The following is a 23933-nucleotide window of genomic DNA, read 5'->3' as shown; positions in this document are numbered from 1 at the left end:
GCTTAAAACTTAAAGTGAAAAATATGAAAAGACATACAAATAAAGGCTTACAATATAACTCCTAAAAAACTAAATGATTTCATAAACTGTCATTCACCTAAGAATTCCATAAGCCACAAATTTAAAGTTAGATACATCATTATAACTCTAAAAATGCATGTATTATATTATAAAACTTAAATCTCAGCTGTGAGTAATTTTATGTAATAACGCCTTTAGTCCTTGGCTTGCATCACAACATCATCAATGTATCTATATATTATAATGAAGAAATTAGTATCTTATATTATAATGTGTCAATTTTCGGTATTGACAAAGATTGATATAATCACTAACCAATGAAGAATCCATGACTAAGATTATAAATAATCTGCAATAATTAATTTATGATTACAAGGATAATTAATTTTTGTGATTACGAAATTATTATGACATTTTCGTCCCAGACCAAGTCGGCGCCGTCGCAAGTCGCAAGTACTTTAATTCTCCTCTGCTGGGCGCCACGTGGCCAACCATTCGCCGTTCCCCATGTGGAAAAACCTTGGACCCCATTCATTTCCCGTCAGAGACTTCTCCTTCCTCCAAATCTGTCTCTCTCATCTCATCCACCATTATCTTTAACTTCTGTTGTTGTCAGTATATTTTATTTTCCATTATTCGGGTTTGTTCGTTGGATTCACATTTCCGTCTTTAATTTCAAATTATTTTAATCCCCTCAGTGCGTTTGCAACTTTATCTCTCCGTACTCACACTCACTACCATTTTTCAGTTTTTCCTCGGAGTCAATTTTTATGGTCTCTCCATCTCTCTTCCAACTTTTCACACCACCATGGAGGTTTCCCTTCTCCTTCTCTCTCTCCTCCTCCTCCTCGTCCCTTCCTCTGCTCAAATGCCAGGTACCCTTCTCTCTCTTTTGAATCTTTATACTTTATTTGCATGATTTTTTTTTTTTTTTTTTGCAGTGTTTTCTTTATTGAACTGATTTAATCCCAATAAGAGCATGAATTTTTAGTATTTTTAGTACAATTTTAGCTTGTTTTCTTAGTTATTAGAAAAACCTTGTTCTTAGATTGTCTGGAAATTACTTTAGAAGTGAAAAATTAGCTTAAGTTTTAATGAATTCAGACATTGATTACAAGTTTCTAATTTTTTTTTTCTATTAAACCCATGTTTTAGTTTTACTCAGTTCGTCCAAATTCCTTGTATAAAGTTCCTTCCTTGTGTGATTTGAAGCAGGGTTTGTGAGTTTGGATTGTGGAGGTGAAGAAATTTTCACTGATGATCTGGGTGTGAAGTGGTCTCCTGATCAGCTCAATTTCGGCGAGACGTCCTCTATAGCTGTTTCCAATGAGACCAGGAAGCAGTACTCGACGTTGAGGCATTTTCCGGCGGATTCGAGAAAATATTGTTACACATTGAATGTCACAAGTAGGACTAGGTACCTTCTAAGAGCGACATTCTTGTATGGTAACTTTGACAGCAATAACGTTTATCCCAAATTTGACATTTCTGTTGGGGCAACCCATTGGTCTTCGATTGTAATTTCGGATGCCAATACGATAGAGATGCGCGAGCTTATATTTCTGGCGATGAGTCCTACTGTCAGTGTATGTTTATCCAATGCTACGACTGGACACCCTTTTATATCCACTCTTGAGCTTCGACAATTCAATGGTTCCATGTACTATTCTGACTTTGAGCAACAGTTCTATCTCAGTGTCTCTGCCAGGATTAATTTCGGTGCAGATGATGAAGCACCAGTCAGGTATGCTACGTTTATCTGCTTAGGAGGGCTTCACAGCTTACTTCTTGAAGTAGGTATTGGTCCAAATGTATGTACCAAACTACTGTGAGATCAAACTTTGTAATATTCCCTGATTTAGATAGAATATCTGAGCTAGGAAGTTTGTAGTCTGAACTCTTTTTGCTTTGACAAAGATTTGTGATTTTGAAGGATATGTATTCTGTGAATTTCAGGTATCCTGATGACCCTTTCGATAGAATATGGACATCAGACTCTGTCAAGAAAGCGAATTACCTCGTCGACATTGCTGCTGGAACCAAAAAAGTGTCAACCAAGTTGCCAATTGACATTAATAAGGATGAAAGGCCACCCGAAAAAGTTATGCAGACAGCTGTAGTTGGCACAAATGGAACACTGACTTACCGGCTGAACCTGGATGGTTTTCCTGGTTTTGGATGGGCATACACCTACTTAGCAGAAATTGAAGATTTAGCTGAAGATGAGTCTAGAAAGTTTAGGCTAGTACGTCCAGGAAATACTGCACTCAGCAAAGCTGTTGTTAATATTGAAGAGAACGCTCAGCGAAAATATCGTCTCTATGAACCAGGGTCTCCAAACTTATCCTTTCCGTTTGTATTATCATTTGAATTTGCCAAAACAGCCGATTCTTCCAGGGGACCGCTCTTGAATGCAATGGAGATAAATAAACATCTGGAAATAAATGATGGTTCTCAAGATAGTAAGTTCCCCAGTAGTATCTGGATGGCTTATGGCTTCTCTTCTCCCTTGATGCTATGATGTTTTCTGCTAATTTTGCACGATTTATCGCTATTAAGCGCATGCCCTTGTTCATCATTCCCTGAAAAAAAATCTTTTGAATCTTTCCTGTTATATGTGATACTTGGTTTGTATGATTTTCAGGAGCTGTTATTTCTAGTTTTGTTTCACACTACTCATCGGCAGATTGGACTTTGGAAGGCGGTGATCCATGCCTCCCAGTTCCATGGTCTTGGGTTGAGTGTAACTCAGATCCACAACCAAGAATAGTTAAAATGTATAGCTTATATTTTTCTAGTTAAAGTTATTGTATGAATTACTACTGCTTCTGCATAGGTATATAGTTCGGAGCTGACTACTGCTTTTGTATCCCTTTGCTTGGCAGAAAATTATCTAGTAAGAATATTACCGGGAATATCCCTTCAGACTTGACAAAGTTGAGCAGTTTAGAAGAGTTGTAAGTTTCATATTGCATTCTTGTATTTCTGAATGGTATTGAGTGTTTTCAAATTTAGTTTTATAAAACTTCTTGTTCTTTTTAGTGTCGTTAATATTTGTGTTCCAATTACAGATGGCTTGACGGGAACTCACTGACTGGTACAATACCTGATTTCACTGGATGTGTGAACTTGAAGATCATGTAAGTGATCTCACTTATTCTAACAATGCTTTTCAAAGAGCTAATAGTAATAAAATAACTTTGCATTATACAGTCATCTTGAGGACAATCAGTTGAGGGGCGGACTCTCCTCTTTCACGAACCTACCAAGTTTGAAGGAACTGTAAGTGTTCCGGGACTCGCATGTAGTTTACTTCAAATTGAAGGAAAAAATGTCTGTGAGACTCTGGCAGTTGTTCTTTCAAGCAATGAGTCACGTGGCCCTCTTTGTGAATATTTTTATCATTTAATTAAATGATTTTACTGAAATAGTGGATAGTATATAAAGTGTGGCTTCCACCGCATGATTTTGGCACAAGTTATACAATAACAGACTTGAGTAATTTTTCTGCTTAAAAGACCTTCAATGTGTGGTGTGGGTGCCAGTGTTGTAATCAATGTTATATATTTCCGTCCCATTCTTAACAACTTAAGTTTATGGCTCTAATAGTTGTCTAACATGGTATTGAAGTTCAGGTTGCTTGATACCTGGGTTCAGGACCTCCGTTCCCCAGTTTCTTCTTATTTTTTTATTGCAAGGAGCATGTCTGATAAGTTATACCTCTCTCTATCTGCATCTCTAAGGACAAGAGGCTACACATGAAATAAGATGTTAGCAGGAACTACATTTTGTGTCATTCCCTAATCGTTTAAGTTTTCGGATGTGTTGTCTAACGGTAATTTTGTAGTTGTACATTTGCATATGTAAAGATAGTCTAAGATACATTGTACCAAACATTCTGTGTCTATTTGAGAAAAAAATATATATATTATGATTCAGAACTTGGAAAATAAGTAACCCCGTGAAATTTTTTATGCTGCTCATTTTGTTTTTATTTTTCATTTTTTCTAATCAATGTCTGACATGCTGTTTTTTTTTTTATATAAGAAGATCTTAATCTTGGCGAATCTGATATTGCAGGTATGTGCAAAATAATATGTTAACCGGAACAGTGCCATCGAGTCTTCTCGATAAAGTGGTTAATATAAAGTGAGTATCACTTTTTGCAGATAAAACTGAAGAGCATGAGAACAAAATCATAAGTAAATTCTAGAGCTTAAAATCAGTGTAAACCTTGCCTTATATTTGCTTCATTTATAGTAAAAATCGGAGTGTCCCAGATTAAGTACACGTCTTAAATTATATCCTTCATCCTGTATATTGTATAGTATACCCAAGTACATCTTTATCTTGATTCATCAAATCTCTCGCTCTCTCTATTCTAGTCATCGTGGCCTTGTCTAGGACTTACACCAATGTATTTATCCTTGCTCTTCTATGTTGTCTCCTGACAGCTACACTGGAAATGTTAATCTGCGGAAAGGGAAAACAAGTGGGAGCCGCAATAACATCATTATTGGTACATCAGTTGGGGCTGCTGTCTTGGTCATAGCTATTATTGTATCTTGCGTACTTTTACGCAAGGGAGGGAAGAAATTTTACAAGCATGGTACGAGTCTGAAACAAATTTGAGGTTTACATGGTTTTTGTTTCTCTTATATTTCAGTTTGCTTAAATGCAATGACATTATTCTAACTCACTACAGACCAACTTGGGAATCAACCTGCGCAAGGAATACATTCTTCTAAGAGTGATGCTCCTAACGAATCTGCACACTGCTTCTCTTACTCTGAAATTGAAGAGGCTACCAGAAAGTTTGAGAAGAAAATAGGTTCGGGAGGTTTTGGAGTTGTTTACTACGGTAAAATGAAGGATGAAAAGGAAATTGCGGTCAAAGTTTTAACGAGTAATTCCTACCAGGGAAAGCGAGAATTTTCAAATGAGGTTAGTTTTTATATTTTGGACATCTTTTACATTTTTTTACATTTCAGGTTGCTTTTTCTTTCTTTTAGGATGCTCAACCCTGTCTGTTTGCTACTGTGTGCCTGTTTGTATCTTTCTATTTATTGAACTGTTGATGTTTCTTCCTTTTCTTGGGGTCGAAATATTCATTAAATTCTCCTTGCATATGAATTTTGAAATGTAAACTAGTGGCAAATGACTGGTTGGAAACCTCTACCAATTTAGGAAGAAATATTTAGCCGTAAGTTAAGTAGGACGGGGAATTGCAAGGATTAAAGTGTCTCTACATAATCTCGAATTTGCATTATATATTTTCCTGTAAATCATATAATATTGTGATTTTGCAACTTTTCTGGAAACTAAATGGAAAAAACGAATTTTTTTAAAATTTCCGTGCTGTTCCCTTCTATTGTTGAAGAGCATTCATAAAAGAAATTTGGTTTCATAATTGTTGTCATATCCTGTCACTTTGGGTTGATGTATTACTGTTGGACATCAAAACTTGGAACTGTGTGGACTGACACTTGCTTCGATATCATCTAGGTAACTCTTCTTTCAAGGATACATCACAGAAACCTGGTACAGTTTATTGGGTATTGCCAAGAGGATGGAACAAGTATGCTGATCTACGAGTTCATGCATAATGGAACCCTCAAGGAACATCTTTATGGTAAGTTTGCTTCTTGTTGATGGAATCTATTGAAATTTGGACGGCTAACTAGTTTTGAATTGTTCATAGGCCCATTAACACACAAACAGAGTATCAATTGGATCAAGCGCCTTGAGATTGCTGAAGATGCTGCAAAAGGTCTATATCGCTAGAAAGTTCTTGTTAGTTATACTTCTTTTCAATTTAAGCAGCAGCAAAAAGTGCTTCTTCCTTGGTATATTAAATTTATACATGGTCTTTCTCGTGGTTGTTTAGGAATCGAATACCTTCACACAGGCTGTGTTCCAGCTATCATTCATAGAGATTTGAAAAGCAGCAACATTCTAATTGACAAACACATGAGAGCAAAGGTTTCAGATTTTGGTCTTTCCAAACTTGAAGTAGAAGGAGCATCCCATGTGTCAAGCAAAGTTCGTGGCACTGTAGGATATCTGGATCCCGAGTAAGGCCTTCTTTTCCATAAAAGTTTATGTTTTTCGTTGAGATCAAATCTGCCATCATTGAGATAAGTTAAATAATAAATATGTTACTGCCTTGTTGTCATGTGATTGTTAAGTGCTGAATGGCTTTGGTAGAGTGCTCCAGTTAGTAATTAATTTGTGTTATAAGCTGTCAACGCTTTAGGAGATAGGTTTGTAGCGACGGCACAATAGTTATACACACTGTTTTACAATTTCATTTTTTACCCCATATTTCTGAGTGTTAAAATGACTTCTTTGTTCTCGTTGGTGTTCAGGTATTACATCTCCCAGCAGTTGACAGACAAGAGTGATGTTTATAGTTTCGGTGTCATTCTTCTTGAGCTGATATCAGGTCAAGAAGCGATTTCTAATGAAAACTTTGGTGTTAACTGCCGTAACATAGTGCAATGGGTAAGTGTAGTTTGCTTTGCATTGCAATGAAGTATTTGAAATTTTTGATCACTTGCCGTAAACTTTTGATCAGTACTAATACTGTAAGTATAACATTGGCATAATCCCTTGAATTACCATCATTGTGAGTTGCTCTCCTTCTTACCTGTGAAAATGGTTGTCACAGGCAAAATTACACATTGAGAATGGCGACATTCAAGGAATAATCGACCCCTCACTGGATGGCAAATACGACATCCAATCAGTGTGGAAGATAGCCGAAAAAGCCTTAATGTGTGTACGAGCGCACGGATTTATGAGGCCGTCCATTTCAGAAGTTCTCAAGGAAATCCAAGTTGCAATCTCAATGGAAAGGGATGCTGCAGCAGTAAGAGAAGGTTACTCAGATGTATCAAAGCATTCAATCCATTCTTCCTTGAACACAGGTTCCCCGAATCTTGGCAGAAATGACAATTTATTGTCGATCGATGAGTCTATCTCCCGGCCAACTGCTCGATAGTAATTCGGTTGGCAATGGCATACACGACGTACAAATTTTTATTTTTTATTTTTCCATCTCCTATCGTAATTTTAGGTTGTACATTGGGTTTGCATTATTACGACTCTTACTCATAGCCATGTTGGAAAGTGTAGGAAGGAGAAAGGGATGAAAATAGCTATGATTTTAGGTTGCAAATTTTGATCGTGCAAAATTATTAGCATATTGGAATGCTGTATTGGATTTTTCTTTGAGTGCCCCTTGGCCTTTGCAGAAAGTGTTGTGCGGAAGCGTCAACCAATACGTTCAAGATTGTGTACGGAACAACTATTTAGTATTACGGTTTAGTGATAATCACTTGTAAGTGAGAGGTTTTAGGTTTGATTATCGTCAAAGGCAAATTTAAACCATATTATTACTAGCTTATTGTGAGACTTAGCTAACTACCCCACTTCTAGATATCAGTTGTTTAAAAATTAAAAAAAAAAAAAGGTTAAAAAAAAAAAGATAATGTACGGAACAAATGGCAATATGCAAGAGAAAACTTATTACAACAAGAACACCAAGATTTATATTGGATACATATTTGTATTTGTATTTGAGGAAGAATACCTACACTAAATACGAATACAAATACCAATCACAAATATACAATTGACAACAATTACGAAGAAGAATTTGGAATCAAGGATTATATTCTAACTTACACCGAAAAAGCGTTAAAATATTCATTCTTGGTTTTCTAGATGCAATAAAATCTTCTTGTTGTGAAGGCTCTAGATCGATACCTCCTCATAATTAATCATGCTCTCATCATCAAATTAAACTCTAGGGCTTGTGTCTGATTTATCAAACTTCATGTGATCAACTAAAATTACATTGAACTCCATATACTTTGTGTTGCAAATATGTGAATGTACATACATTAATACTCAAGAATAGGGTTATACCTAACGGAAGATCTTGAGTGGATAACCGTCTTGTGATTACGAACTCTCCTCCGAATCACGAACTATGAATGCCACCATTTGTAGAAGGGAAATTTTATTTGAACACATCTTGCCTTTTTCTACACTCAACTTACTCTTTGCATCCATTATTAATGACAGTAAATCATATTGAAGCGGTTCATCCTCAAGTTTCCTCAAGTCCCAAAGCTTAATTCTTTTCTCTTTCCCAGATTTCGCCATGAGATGGCTGTTATGATGGAATGCGATTGCAGAGATAGGTCCCTTATGACACAGAAGTCTAAGTAGAGGGAGCAGAGCTTATAGGCTTCCACATGAAAACCAACAACCCCATCATAGGGGTTCACCTGCACTGCACATCAAACAGCCTATGGATGTCCTTTAACTACCTACCATCTCACCCATTGTCACATCCTGATAATGAAACTGCCCAGAAATTTGGGAGGGAGGAGGGAAGAGATGGCAGCAGCAGCAGCATCAAATGGAATCGAAAGTCCTTGCAATGATTTGCTATTGTAGAAAGTTTAACAAACTATGCGGGATTGATTAAAAAAAAAATTGAAACCCAAATACTCCTATAAACCCTAAAAAAATTGAAATCAAACGAACAATAATTTCACAAACCGAGTCATACTTTAGTTGGCGGATTCAAAACTTCAAAATCATTATCCATCAATAAAAAAAAATTGTTTTTCTCTATAATAGCTATTCGGGTTTTAACCGAAATGAAAGTAGGATAAACAAGGAATGATGGTAGGGTCTGATTATAGTTTGGAGTTATTTATAAATTTAAGTTTTATTATTAATTTCATTTTGTACTTAATAGTAATTGTGTAATAGGGTAAAAATGATAATTAACATTTAAAATTTAAGTTAAGTGTAGAAAGAAGTTACATGAGTTTCAATAAAATTTTCCTTTGTAGAATTAAACTGTATCTTAACCCAATAGATTGTCTACATACCTTATACTAAGCAAAAGGATCAAACCTACACAGTTATCTCCTGCCTACCTAGTGATTAATTATCTAATCCAATTATCACATAACTTTTTAAGAAATAACAATATAAACATCTTGTACTTTAGATCAAAAACATATAAAAGCGACGAATCTTAACATAATTGTAATAGCAACAACGCCAAAAAACTAACTAAAGCATACAAAAAATTAAAAAGAACTCATGACGCCAATATCTAGAATTAAGTTTATTCTAATCTTAGTAAAATCTATTTGAGGTATTTGTCGGTTTGCCCCCGAACTTGTATAGAACTGTCAAATTTTCCCATGAACTTTAATTTTATCCTAAACTTTTATAATTAGCCAATTCCCCTCTCTCCCCCCTCCTCAAACTTAATCTTTAGCTGATTACCCGCCTAAAATTTTATAAACATAAAATTTGGGCTCTGCATTTTGATTTTAAAAAATTTCATCCAATTTTCATCAATCCAATTTTTCATTTTTTTTTTGCCCCTGAGACTCTCTCCAACACTGGGCTAAATGCCAAATTTCCCCCTTATTCCCCCCCCCCAACCCAACCCAACCCAACCCAACCCAAATGTCAATTGAGGGCCAAGTTCCCCCCAAGAAATAGCCCAGAAACGCGTGGACTTTCCCTTTCCCAGCCCACTCTAGCCCCGATCACGCGCCCAACTCGCCCCACCCGGGCTGAGCCCTTCAGCGCCGGACAGGGTGGGCCCCACTGTCAGCACGTGTGTCAGCCACCAAACTCAAACCAACGACTCTTTTTATCATCCAACGACTAGGCTTTTTGGACCATTGGTTGATCCAACAACCCAGATTCATTTTTTTTAAATGTAATTTTAAAATACATTAAATCCAACGGCTGAGATCGAATATAATCAAATCTAACAGTAAAAAAAAGATCTAACGACCCAAATTTAATCCAACAGCTAAAATAATTGATACAACGTGTGAGAAATTAATTGATACGACGTGTGAGAAATTCGACGCAACAGAAAATTCAAGAAACAAAATGCAAGAGGCTTCTTCAAGTATTTGAATCAACTCTCAATGAAAGCACCAATTTGTCGATGCAAATTTCTGCCGTCTCTAGCTTTAACGAAAATGCACCTGCAAAATAATCAACATCTTTGATCAAGGACTCAAGCCTCACGCGCCCACGAGGTGTAGGGGAGGTTAGGCCAATAGATCTCCGATGCCTAAGTTAGTTTCTCTGATAAGAGTAAGTGTTTAGGGCTTTTTAGGGTTGTAAAAGCTTACTAAAAATTGGTAGAATTGAGGCCACAATGTCAGGGTTTTTTACCCTACACATGGTGGTGGAGAAATATTCTCAATGTATTAAATAGTAAATAATATCTTGAGATCATGGAATAATTATCCCTAATTGATTTAAATTGAGATTACTTACTTGAATAGAGTCAATCTTCAATTGAGAATGTATTAAAGATAGGATTTGGGTAATTAATCTTTATCTTTAATGCTTTGACTTTTCCTTGCTAATGGCAAGTGAGATGTGGGCAGTCGTATTCAGCTGCTGGGACTTTCAGGGGTGTGAGCTGAGCATGAGAGTATCTAAAGAGCATGCCATTTATTAAGGGCAATCTTGTATTTCTTAGACAAAAGTTCACGTGTCGTTTCTAGAATTTTTGAGATTATTTTAGAATCCACAATTATAACTTGTCAAAATAACAAACATAACATAAAAAAGATAAATACGATCCGTTTGCCATGTCTAATACTAAGTATAAATAATGCCTGATTCATAGAAACCTTCAATTTAAGCAAAAAATAAAGGTGTAAAACGACAAATCATTATTGGTTTTTTATATAACAAGTCAAGTCGTGACGGCAAAAACCAATGCCCTCTCTTTCAAAACATAGTCAACGATCTGGTCAAGCCATCGTCCCAAGCAACACGAAGCCACGAGGAGTTGCACGTTCGTAGGAGCCTTGGAGCCACCAAATAACATGTGGAAATTAATGTCTTTTTGAACATCAAGAATTCAAGACCATGTTTTACTTCACACCGATAGGACCGAAATATTTGTCTTGCATTTGATTTGATTTCTATTAGCAAAGTACAAAAGTAGATGCAAGGTCAAGCAATATTTTTTATCAAAGTAAAACCAATTCACCACATTTGATTAGTTGGTCAAGGACATTCGGGTGGTTATGCAATCAATGACGGTCCTTGATATCAAAATTTATGATTGAAACAAGATGAACGTAAAGCTTGAAAAGAAACCGATGATAATTGAATGATAGTTTAATTTCAACTATTGAATTTCTTTTTCGGGGTGATAATTTTCAAATGGTTGTATAATTAGGCTTAAGCTACTTTGACTAGAGCAAATGTACTCTCTACACTTTTTTTTTCTCATAATTTACTCAATGTTTTTGTAATTTAGTTCAAAATTTAACTTACATGTATAAACTTAAAAAAAAAATTGAGGATGACAATGTTTAATTTGTCCATTTTTGCTCTTTATACAAAGAAAAAAAAATGTGATTATAAAAAGAGAAAATTAGAATTAGATGCCTCATTTTAAACTTTTGTAGAATAAACATTTATGCTTTTTGAGTTTTTGATTAAGCTTTTGAAACATTTGATTAAGATACTCAGACTTGAACTACTTCAGATTAATTGAAAGTAATTTACATTTAAATATCTTCTATATATTTTAAATAATTTCAACTATATTTAAGTCTAAAAATTTAAAGTTTTCAAATCTAAATGTACACACACGCCAAATGGAAACGTACCAACATTAAATGAAACGTACCAACGTCAAACGAAAACGTACCAACCCCGGATTAAAATGTACCCAATTATAAACTATATTAAAATGAATATTCATCTTTTTGGAATGTTTAAAAATATGTTTGATTCATACACAATGCTCTAGATAGTCTTGTTTTTTAGTAGATAAGTCTCTTGAACAACTTTTAGTTAATCGGAGATAAATCCTTATTATTATAGATAATGCTAAATAATAACAATAAATCATATAATTTTGAAAAAATAATTAATTAAAGTAATTTAAACTTTTACATTGTTAATGACTCTTTCTATAAAAAATGAATTAATTAAAGTAATTCCTCATTATTAGGACAAATAGTAATAAAACTTATGTTTTGAAAACAAACGTACCAAAAATTCAAATGTACCAAAAACTAAATGTATCAAAAATTCAAATGTACCAAGAAGCCAAATGGACCAAAAATTCAAATGTACCAATATAATCAAACGTACCTAACAACTAGTTTTGTTGCATTGTATTTAATTTACTAAAATAAATATTTTAATAAAAAATAAAAAATAATCTTAAATCATCATAATAAGAGATGCATAAAAATAGGAGGAAAAAAGGGAATGCTAACGTGAATAGACTTCTAATGAAATAAAATTAAAGTATCAAAATTGTAGGGAAAATGTTTAATCAATTTTGTAAAAGGAATAGATGTTTAGTTTATGACATTTAAAAACGAGGCGTCTATATCAAAACGCCCCTTATTTTTAGTCTATGACATTTATAAAATACTCACATACCATATTCATACCTTATGTCACGGCTAGTGATTACAAACTTAACTAAAATATAAAGAGAAATGCTAATTATATTTCCATTTTGAATCGTCTCTTTTGATCTTTTCTTTACTTTTAAGATCTTTCAATATTACTTGATAATTCAAATTGACTACAGAATCATAAACGCAAGTCGCACGTCGCAAGTAGAGATGACAATTCAAACCGTTAAACTTGATAACCGTAAATAATTGTCGGAATGGTACGAATTTGGGGGTAAAAATTCGGCTATATTTTAGATATGGAAAAAACTGAAAATATTATTCGATTATGGTTTCGGATATGGTTGAGTCCCTGATCCGTTCCGAATCCAACCCAAATAATACATATTATACATAATATAATTTATATATAATAAATATACTATTATAATAAATAAATAAATAAATATATATATATATATATATATATGTATGTATGTATGTATGCATATTCACCGAATCTATTACCTTAAGAATTTAAAAAAATTGCATTTTGTGGGAAAGATAAAATATCAGCCAACATCATCAATGTATCTATTATATTATAATGACGAAATTAGTATTTTATATTATAATGCGTCAATTGAATGAATATATTTTCGGTATTGACGAAGATTGATATAACCACTAACCAATTAAGAATCAATTACACAATGAGTAAGATTAAAATAATCTGCAATAATTAATTTACGATTATAAATATAATTAATTTATGTGATTACGAAATAGTTTATGGCATTTTCGCCCACCAAGTCGGCGCCGTCTTTAGCCCGTAGTCGGTAGTCAATAGTACTTTAATTCTCCTCGGCTGGGCCCCACGTGGCCAACCATTCGCCGTTCCCCATGTAGAAAAACCTTGGACCCCATTTCCCGTCAGATACTTCTGCTTCCTCCAAATCTGTCTCTCTCCTCCACCATTATCTTTAACTTCTGTTGTTGTCAGTATATTTTATCTTCAATTATTCGGGTTTGTTTGTTCTATTCAATTTTCCATCTTTAATTTCAAATTTTTTAATCCCCTCAGTGCGTTTGCAACTTTATCTCTCCGTACTCTCACTCACTACCATATTCGAGTTTTTCCTCGGAGCCAATTTTTACGGTCTCTCCATCTCTCTTCCAACTTTTCACACCACCATGGAGGTTTCCCTTCTCCTTCTCCTTCTCTCTCTCCTCCTCCTCCTCCTCCTCCTCCTCCTCGTCCCTTCCTCTGCTCAAAATCCAGGTACCCTTCTCTCTCTTTTGAATCTTTATACTTTACTTGCATGATTTTTTTTATTTTTTTTATTTTGCAGTGTTTTCTTTATTGAACTGATTTAATCCCAATAAGAGCATGAATTTTTAGTACAATTTTAGCTTGTTTTCTTAGTTTTTAGAAAAACCATGTTCTTAAATTGTCTGAAAATTACTTTAGAAGTGAAAAATTAGCTTAAGTTTTAATGAATTCAGACAATGATTACAAGCAGGGCCGTCTTTGAGATTTTGGGGACATTGTGCGAAATTTATAAACGGGCCTATTTTTAAGATAGTTTTTATTTTTTTTTTAAAGTAGGAAAATATATTGGTACTAGAAAATAATAATTTAAATCAAAACAATAGTTAGGACTTACAAATGTCATTAGATAAGTCAAAAGAGTTACAAACATAACCTACACAAAATAAAAAAAAAATAGTTCAATCTTAAGCAACTAAATAAAGAAAAAAAAAATTCAAAAACTCTAACTTTATAGTTTCACTTGAATATATAGCATTATTATATAATAAAATTGAAAAGAAAATCGCTTTTAAGGTGTTGTTATTGACACTCCTACTATCTTATTGTGCACTTCTAATTTTTATATTTAGAAAGAAGAAAATTTACTTATAAAAAGTACACCATAAGATTTTAAAGTACTAATAAAAGTATATTTTTAATATATAACAATATTACATATAAATATAGGTACCAAAAAATTTTGGGGGCCCTTCAAATTTGAGGGTCATGTGCGATTGCACCTTTTCGCTCCCCCTCAACGCTGCCTCTGATTACAAGTTTAAACCCATGTTTTAGTTTTACTCAGTTAGTCCACATTCCTTGTATAAAGTTCCTTCCTTGTGTAATTTGAAGCAGGGTTTGTGAGTTTGGATTGTGGGGGTAAAGAAATTTTCACTGATGATCTGGGTGTGGAGTGGACTCCTGATCGGCTCAATTTCGGCGAGACGTCCTCTATAGCTGTTTCCAATAAGACCAGGAAGCAGTACTCGACGTTGAGGCATTTTTCGGCGGATTTGAGAAAATATTGTTACACATTGAATGTCACAAGTAGGACTAGGTACCTTCTAAGAGCGACATTCTTGTATGGGAACTTTGACAGCAATAACGTTTATCCCAAATTTGACATTTCTGTTGGGGCAACCCATTGGTCTTCGATTGTAATTTCGGATGCCAATACGATAGAGATGCGGGAGCTTATATTTCTGGCGACGAGTCCTACTGTCAGTGTATGTTTATCCAATGCTACGACTGGACAACCTTTTATATCGACTCTTGAGCTTCGACAATTCAATGGTTCCATGTACTATTCTGAGTTTGAGCAACAGTTCTATCTCAGTGTCTCTGCCAGGATTAATTTCGGTGCAGATGATGAAGCACCAGTCAGGTATGCTACGTTTATCTGCTTAGGAGGGCTTCACAGCTTACTTCTTGAAGTAGGTATTGGTCCAAATGTATGTAACAAACTACTGTGAGATCAAACTTTGTAATATTCCCTGATTTAGAATATCTGAGCTAGGAAGTTTGTAGTCTGAACTCTTTTTGCTTTGACAAAGATTTGTGGTTTTGAAGGATATGTATTCTAATTTCAGGTATCCTGATGACCCTTTCGATAGAATATGGACATCAGACTCTGTCAAGAAAGCGAATTACCTCGTCGACATTGCTGCTGGAACCAAAAAAGTGTCAACCAAGTTGCCAATTGACATTAATGGGGATGACAGGCCACCCGAAAAAGTTATGCAGACAGCTGTAGTTGGCACAAATGGAACTCTGACTTACCGGCTGAACCTGGATGGTTTTCCTGGTTTTGGATGGGCATACACCTACTTAGCAGAAATTGAAGATTTAGCTGAAGATGAGTCTAGAAAGTTTAGGCTAGTACTTCCAGGAAATACTGAACTCAGCATACCTGTTGTTAATATTGAAGAAAACGCTCACGGAAAATATCGTCTCTATGAACCAGGGTTTACAAACTTATCCCTTCCGTTTGTATTATCATTTAAATTTGCCAAAACAGCCGATTCTTCCAGGGGACCGCTCTTGAATGCAATGGAGATAAATAAATATCTGGAAATAAATGATGGTTCTCAAGATAGTAAGTTCCCCAGTAGTATCTGGATGGCTTATGGCTTCTCTTCTCCCTTGATGCTATGATGTTTACTGCTAATTTTGCATGATTTATCGCTATTAAGCGCATGCCCTTGTTCATCATTCCCTGAAAAAAAATCTTTTGAATCTTTCCTGTTATATGTGATACTTGGTTTGCATGATTTTCAGGAGCTGTTATTTCTAGTTTTGTTTCACACTACTCATCGTCAGATTGGACTTTGGAAGGCGGTGATCCATGCCTCCCAGTTCCATGGTCTTGGGTTGAGTGTAACTCAGATCCACAACCAAGAGTAGTTAAAATGTATAGCTTATATTTTTCTAGTTAAAGTTATTGTATGAATTACTACTGCTTCTGCATAGGTATGTAGTTCGGAGCTGACAAGTGCTTTTGTATCCCTTTGCTTGGCAGAAAATTATCTAGTAAGAATATTACTGGGAATCTCCCTTCAGACTTGACAAAGTTGAGCAGTTTACAAGAGTTGTAAGTTTCATTTTGCATTCTTGTATTTCTGAATGGTATTGAGTGTTTTCAAATTTAGTTTTATAAAACTTGTTCTTTTTAGTGTCGTTAATATTTGTGTTCCAATTACAGATGGCTTGACGGGAACTCACTGACTGGTACAATACCTGATTTCACTGGATGTGTGGACTTGAAGATCATGTAAGTGATCTCACTTATTCTAACAATGCTTTTTAAAGAGCTAATACTAATAAAATAGCTTTGCATTATACAGTCATCTTGAGAACAATCAGTTGACGGGCGGACTCTCCTCTTTCACGAACCTACCAAGTTTGAAGGAACTGTAAGTTTTCCGGGACTCACATGTAGTTTACTTTAAATTGAAGGAAAAAAATGTGTGTGAGACTGTGGCAGTTGTTCTTTCTGCTTAAAAGACCTTCAATGAGTGGGTGCCAGTGTTGTAATCAATGTTATATATTGCCGTCTCATTCTTAACAACTTAAGTTTATGGCTCTAGTAGTTGTCTAACATGGTATTGAAGTTCAGGTTGCTTGATACCTGGGTTCAGGACCTCCGTTCCCCAGTTTCTTCTTATTTTTTTGTTGCAAGGAGCATGTCTGATAAGTTATACCTCTCTCTATCTGCATCTCTATGGACAAGAGGCTACACATGAAATAAGATGTTAGCAGGAACTACATTTTGTGTCATTCCCTAATCGTTTAAGTTTTCAGATGTGTTGTCTAACGGTAATTTTGTAGTTGTACATTTGCATATGTAAAGATAGTCTAAGATACATTGCACCAAACATTCTGTGTCTATTTGAGAAAAAAGAAAATAGACGATTATTATGATTCAGAACTTGGAAAATAAGTAACCCCGTGAAATTTTTTATGCTGCTCATTTTGTTTTTATTTTTCATTTTTTTCTAATCAATGTCTGACATGCTGTTTTTTATATAAGATCTTAATCTAGGCGAATCTGATGTTGCAGGTATGTGCAAAATAATATGTTAACCGGAACTGTGCCATCAAGTCTTCTCGATAAAGTGGTTAATATGAAGTGAGTATCACTTTTTGCAGATAAAACTGAAGAGCATAAGAACAAAATCATAAGTAAATTCTAGAGCTTAAAATCAGTGTAAACCTTGCCTTATATTTATCTGCTTCATTTATAGTAAAAATCGGAGTGTCCTAGAGTAAGTACACGTCTTAAATTATATCCTTCATCCTGTATATTGTATAGTATACCCGAGTACATCTTTATCTTGATTCATCAAATCTCTCGCTCTCTCTATTCTAGTCATCGGGGCCTTGTCTAGGACTTACGCCAATGTATTTATCTTCGCTCTTCTATGTTGTCTCCTGACAGCTACGCTGGAAATGTTAATCTGCGGAAAGGGAAAACAAGCGGGAGCAGCAATAACATTGTTATTGGTACATCAGTTGGGGCTGCTGTGTTGGTCATAGCTACTATTGTATCTTGTGTACTTTTACGCAAGCGAAGGAAGAAAGTTTACAAGCATGGTATGAGTCTGAAACAAATTTGAGGTTTACATGGTTTTTGTTTCTCCTAATTTTCAGTTTGCTTGAATGCAATGACATTATTCTAACTCGCTACAGACCAACTTGGGAATCAACCTGCGCAAGGAATACATTCTTCTAAGAGTGATGCTCCTAATGAATCTGCACACTGCTTCTCCTACTCTGAAATTGAAGAGGCTACCAGAAAGTTTGAGAAGAAAATAGGTTCGGGAGGTTTTGGAGTTGTTTACTACGGTAAAATGAAGGATGAAAAGGAAATTGCGGTCAAAGTTCTAACGAGTAATTCCTACCAGGGAAAGCGAGAATTTTCAAATGAGGTTAGTTTTTGAATTATTGGACATCTTTTACATATTTTTACATTTCAGGTTGCTTTTTCTTTCTTTTAGGATGCTCAACCCTGTCTGTTTGGTACTGTGTGCCTGTTTGTATCTTTCTATTTATTGAACTGTTGATGATTCTTCTTTTTCTTGGGGTCGAAAAATTCATTAAATTCTCCTTGCATATGAATTTTGAAATGTAAACTAGTGGCAAATGACTGGTTGGAAACCTCTACCAATTTAGGAAGAAATATTTAGCCGTAAATCAGATAATATTGTGATTTTGCAACTTTTCTGGAAACTAAATGGAAAAAACGAATCTTTTTAAAATTTCCGTGCTGTCCCCTTCTATTGTTGAAGAGCATTCATAAAAGAAATTTGGTTTCATAATTGTTGTCCTATCCTGTCACTTTGGGTTCATGTATTACTGTTGGACATCAAAACTTGGAACTGTGTGGACTGACACATGCTTCGATATCATCTAGGTGACTCTTCTTTCAAGGATACATCACAGAAACCTGGTACAGTTTCTTGGGTATTGCCAAGAGGATGGAACAAGTATGCTGATCTACGAGTTCATGCATAATGGAACCCTCAAGGAACATCTTTATGGTAAGTTTGCTTCTTGTTGATGGAATCTATTGAAATTTGGACGGCTAACGAGTTTTGAATTGTTCGTAGGCCCATTAACACACAAACAGAGTATCAATTGGATCAAGCGCCTTGAGATTGCTGAAGATGCTGCAAAAGGTCTAATACGCTAGAAAGTTCTTGTTAGTTATTACTTCTTTTCAATTTAAGCAGCAGCAAAAAGTGCTTCTTCCTTGGTATATTAAATTTATACATGGTCTTTCTCGTGGTTGTTCAGGAATCGAATACCTTCACACAGGCTGTGTTCCAGCTATCATTCATAGAGATTTGAAAAGCAGCAACATTCTAATTGACAAACACATGAGAGCAAAGGTTTCAGATTTTGGTCTTTCCAAACTTGAAGTTGACGGAGCATCCCATGTGTCAAGCAAAGTTCGGGGCACTGTAGGGTATCTGGATCCCGAGTAAGGCCTTCTTTTCCATAAAAGTTTATGTTTTTCGTTGAGATCAAATCTGCCATCATTGAGATAAGTTAAATAATAAACATGTTACTGCCTTGTTGTCATGTGATTGTTAAGTGCTGAATGGCTTTGGTAGAGTGCTCCAGTTAGTAATTAATTTGTGTTATAAGTTGTCAACGCTTTAGGAGATCGGTTTGTAGTGATGGCACAATAGTTATAAGCACTGTTTTACAATTTTGGTTTTTACCCCATATTTCTGAGTGTTAAAATGACTTCTTTGTTCTCATTGGTGTTCAGGTATTACATCTCCCAGCAGTTGACAGACAAGAGTGACGTTTATAGTTTCGGTGTCGTTCTTCTTGAGCTGATATCAGGTCAAGAAGCGATTTCTAATAAACACTTTGGTGTTAACTGCCGTAGCATAGTGCAATGGGTAAGTGTAGTTTGCTTTGCATTGCAATGAAGTATTTGAAATTTTTGATCACTTGCCGTAAACTTTTGATCAGTACTAATACTGAAAGTATTAACATTGGCATAATCCCTAGAATTACCATCATTGTGAGTTGCTCCCTTTCTTACCTGTGAAAATGGTTGTCACAGGCAAAATTACACATTGAGAATGGCAACATTCAAGGAATAATCGACCCCTCGCTGGATGGCGAATACAACATCCAGTCAATGTGGAAGATAGCCGAAAAAGCCTTAATGTGTGTTCAAGCGCACGGATTTATGAGGCCGTCCATTTCAGAAGTTCTCAAGGAAATTCAAGATGCAATCTCAGTGGAAAGGGATGCTGCAGCAGTAAGAGAAGGTTCCTCAGATGTATCAAAGAATTCAATCCCTTCTTCCTTGGACACAGGTTCCCTGGATCTTGGCAGAAATGACAATTTATTGTCGATCGATGAGTCTATCGCCCGGCCAACTGCACGATAGTAATTCGGTTGGCATACACGACGTACAAATATGTATTTTTTTCATCTCCTATCGTAATTTTAGGTTGTACATCGGGTTTGCATTATTACAACTCTTACTCTTAGCTGTGTTGGAAAGTGTAGGAAGGATAAAGGGAACAAGATAGATATATCTTTAGGTTGCAAATTTTGATCGTCCAAAATTATTAGCATATTGGAATGCTGTATTGGATTTTTCTTTGAGTGCTCCTTTGTAGGAAGTGTTGTGCGGAAGCGTCAACCAATACGTTCAAGATTATGTGCGGAACAGCTACTTAGTATTACGGTATAGTGGTATTCATCTTTACTTGTAAGTGAGAGGTTTTAGGTTTGATTTTCGTCAAAGGTAAATTTGAACCACATTATTGCTAGCTGGCTTAGCTAACTACCCCTCTCCTAGATATCGGTTGTTTAAAAATAAAATAAAAAAAGTTAAAAAATAAAAAAATAAAAAAATAAGAACATGTGCGGAACAAAATAGCAATATGCAAGAGAGAAAACTTATTACAACAAGACCATCAAGATTTATACTAGATAAATATTTGTATTTGTATTTAAGGAAGAATGCGTACACTAAATACAAATACAAATACCAATCACAAATATACAAGTGACAAAAATTACGAAGAATAATCTGGAGTCGAGAATTCTATTCTAACTTGCACCGAAAAGGTGCTAAAATATTCATTCTTGGTTTTCTAGATGCAATAAAATCTTCTTGTTGTGAAGGCTCTAGAAAGATACCTCCTCATAATTAATCATGCCTCATCATCAAATTAAACTGTAGGACTTGTGTCTGATTTATCAAACTTCACGTGATCAACTAAAATTACATTGAACTCCATATACTTTATGTTGCAAATATATGAATGTACATACATACATTAATACTTAAGAATAGGGTTATACCTGGCGGAAGATCTTGAGTGGATAACTGTCTTGTGATTACGAACTCTCCTACAAATCACGAACTATGAACGCCACCATTTATATTGGAAAATGTAGATTTTCTGGTTTAAAGTTTCAATGTATATTTCATGTATGTTTGTACAAGAGTGAGTCCGGGTATATATGAGACGAGAGAGGGAAAAGAGATAGGAATGATGGCTGCAGCAAGCAGCCAACATGAAAGAAGAAGGCGTGTTGCCTACCTAATCTAAACATTACACAAAGACATTACCCCAATCAGTCTCCTCCCTTAAAATGTGATTTACATCCTTACCCTAAAGATCACAACACTCCCCCTCAAGCTGGATCGAGGAGGTTAATAGAGCCAAGCTTGCCTAGAAAACGATGGAACAGAGCATAGGCTAGAGCCTTGGTAAAGAGATCTGCTAGTTGATCATGGCTTTGCGTGAAGATGGTCTGGATGACTTGAGTTTGCATTTGCACTCTAACAAAATGACAGTCCACTTCAATGTGTTTCGTTCTTTCATGGAACACAGGGTTAGCAACAATGTGTATGGCTGCTTGATTATCACACATAAGAGACATGGGAGTAATACGAGTAAACCCTAAGTCTGAAAGAAGCCTTTTAAGTCATATAAGTTCACATGCAGTGGCTGCCATGGCTCGATATTCAGCCTCTGCGCTGGAGCGAGCAATGACATGTTGCTTCTTGCTCTTCCAAGTGACAAGATTTCCACCAACAAATGTGCAATAGCCCGTGGTAGATTTCCTATCAAGTGCATTCACTGCCCAATCTGGGTAGTGGATGATTCATTGTCCTATCGAACCCTTGAGATAACGCAGGACTCTCTTAACCATGTTAAGATGATCAACCATATGAGAATGCATAAATTGGCTTGCCAAGCTCACTGCATATGTGATATCAGGACGTGTGATGGTGAGATATATAAGTTTGCCCACCAATCATTAATAGTAGCTCACATCATGCATGGCTTCTCCATTTGTGTTGAGCTTTAGTTTAAACTCCACGGGAGTGATAGTAGGTTTGCAATCAAGCATTTTTACTTCCCGAAGAAGATCAAATACATATTTTCGTTGATGTAGAAACAATCACTTTGAAGAGGTTGCCATTTCGATGCCCAAAAAATACTTCAGCTTTCCTAGGTCTTTGATAGCAAAGGTTTGGTGTAGTGAGAGTTTTAGTGTCTCAATTTCAGCGGCACTATCTAAGGCTAGGCACGGGCCGAGCCGACCTAATTTTGAAGGAATCGAAGGTTAAAAGAAACGGGTCGGGCCAAGTTGGGTACATTATATTTCATTACAACAATCGAATCGAACCCGGCCCGTTTGAAACGGGTTGATCTAGGTAGGGTCCACGAGTCCTTGGGTTTTTTTTTTTTTTTTTTTTTTGCGAAACCGCTACTGAAAGGACTCCAAAACCACCGCCATGCTGCCTTCGTTGTCACACCACAAATTCTCCATCGAGTGCAGCTCCACTTTCACCATCGAGCCACACACCGGCACTGCCACGTTTCTCACCATGGCCTACATCTTCGTAGCTAGCAATTCATCATCGTAATCAATGCCCCAATCTGACCCACAATCCAATTTCAACCACAGCATCAATTCCAAGCATGGAGACCCACAATCCGACCACGACATGCATCCACTGCTTCGCGGGAGTGGATGCAATTGAGTTTGCTAATCGAAAGACAACAATGGTGGAGGCTCCGTCGTCGTAGCTACCAAGATCTGCGCCTTTCTCTGCAATCCATGCTAAGACCCATTAAAATGAGCAATCCCTTTTCTCCGGATCCCAAAACCCGCTCGAGTTTGATGGGTTCTCCACCTCGTACGGCCCAAACAAGGCCTCCCCTTGCCTGATGGTGCTCAGCGAGAAGTGAGAAAGGGAGGAAAAACGATCCATATGTGGTGATGGTGCTCGCCGGAGTGTGCGCCACTATGGTGAAGGTCGCGGTGGGGTATGGGTGTGGTGTGTCTGTGCTCCGAGAATGAGAGTTGCAGAGATGAGGGGGAGAAGAAACGATGAGAGGAATAAGGGAGAAGGTTCGAAAGATTAGAGGAGGGGAAACACAGGTTTATGGTGTGTATGTGTTCTCAAAGTGGAGATGGGGGGAGAAGAAATGAGAAGATGAATGATGGAGAAGGTTCGAGAGATTGGAGGAAGGGGAAACACGGGTTTGTGGTATGTATGTGTTCTCAAAGTGGAAAGAGCATCAAGATAAGAGAGAGAGAGAGAGAAAGAAAGAAAGAAAGACAATGAGACAATGTTCTCAAGATTGAGAACTATCACAGCCCAAGATGAGGAAAAAAGAAAGTGGCCTGGGAGACAGAGTAATGATTTTAAATTTTGGATGTTACAAACGGGTCGGTCCGGGTACCCTTCTTTTTTTATACTTTTGGACCCAGCCCGCCCCTAACATTCCAAAGCCTCGGCCTGCCCCGACCCGTTTCTCTTTCTAAAAATTAGGAATCAGCCTGTACCCGTCCCAAACCTTGATTACTCACTCTGACCCGCGGTTCCTATACATGTTTGCCCACCCCTAGTACTATCTCCTGTGATGATGAGATCATCCACATAGATAAGCACCACCAATTTCCCACTAGTGCCAGTTCTTACAAACAATGAGGAGTCAGCATTACTTCGTAGGAATCCAGCCTTCTCTAGAACTAAGCTGAGCTTGGCATACCAAGCTCTTGGGAATTGTTTCAATCCATAGATTGGCTTGTCTAGTTTACAAACCATGTTGCCTTTAATACCATCATAACTTGGAGGATGCTGCATGTACACTTCTTCTTGTAAC

The 23933-nt window shown here is 36.2% G+C and overlaps 1 protein-coding gene across 8 annotated transcripts; it reads left to right on the top strand.

The window, feature by feature from the left end:
* Positions 1–630: 630 nt before the first annotated feature.
* On the top strand, positions 631–20403 carry LOC126594443 (probable LRR receptor-like serine/threonine-protein kinase At1g67720). 8 transcript variants are annotated; one of them, XM_050260753.1, is made up of 15 exons: positions 631–896; positions 1234–1765; positions 1978–2483; positions 2666–2798; positions 2907–2978; positions 3093–3161; positions 3235–3303; positions 4102–4170; positions 4476–4630; positions 4727–4965; positions 5527–5653; positions 5723–5791; positions 5909–6095; positions 6390–6525; positions 6692–7280. In XM_050260753.1, exons 1-15 carry the CDS (start codon positions 830–832, stop codon positions 7022–7024), a joined length of 2763 nt encoding a protein of 920 aa, XP_050116710.1. In that variant the 5' UTR covers positions 631–829; the 3' UTR covers positions 7025–7280. The 8 variants fall into 8 exon arrangements, with proteins under 8 accessions (XP_050116710.1, XP_050116716.1, XP_050116713.1 ...); XM_050260759.1 differs by having other exon boundaries at positions 633–896; positions 1237–1765; XM_050260756.1 differs by lacking the exons at positions 1234–1765; positions 1978–2483; positions 2666–2798; ... (9 more) ...; positions 6390–6525; positions 6692–7280 and adding exons at positions 14626–15154; positions 15360–15865; positions 16048–16180; ... (9 more) ...; positions 19547–19682; positions 19850–20403 and having other exon boundaries at positions 634–896.
* The last annotated feature ends 3530 nt before the right edge of the window (positions 20404–23933 follow it).

This window comes from Malus sylvestris, chromosome 12 (assembly GCF_916048215.2).
Source record: "Malus sylvestris chromosome 12, drMalSylv7.2, whole genome shotgun sequence".
In the NCBI taxonomy this organism is placed as follows: domain Eukaryota; kingdom Viridiplantae; phylum Streptophyta; class Magnoliopsida; order Rosales; family Rosaceae; genus Malus; species Malus sylvestris.
Note: the sequence above shows the minus strand (reverse complement) of the source record. Positions and strands in the feature narration are given on the sequence as shown.

Excerpts from the sequence above, each read along its gene's own strand:
- LOC126594443 (XM_050260751.1), top strand. The coding sequence starts at position 13,653 with ATGGAGGTTTCCCTTCTCCTTCTCCTTCTCTCTCTCCTCCTCCTCCTC. Across the intron at positions 16,181-16,288 it reads CAACCAAGAGTAGTTAAAAT|AAAATTATCTAGTAAGAATA; the intron begins GTATAGCTTATA and ends TTTGCTTGGCAG. Across the intron at positions 16,361-16,471 it reads TTGAGCAGTTTACAAGAGTT|ATGGCTTGACGGGAACTCAC; the intron begins GTAAGTTTCATT and ends TTCCAATTACAG.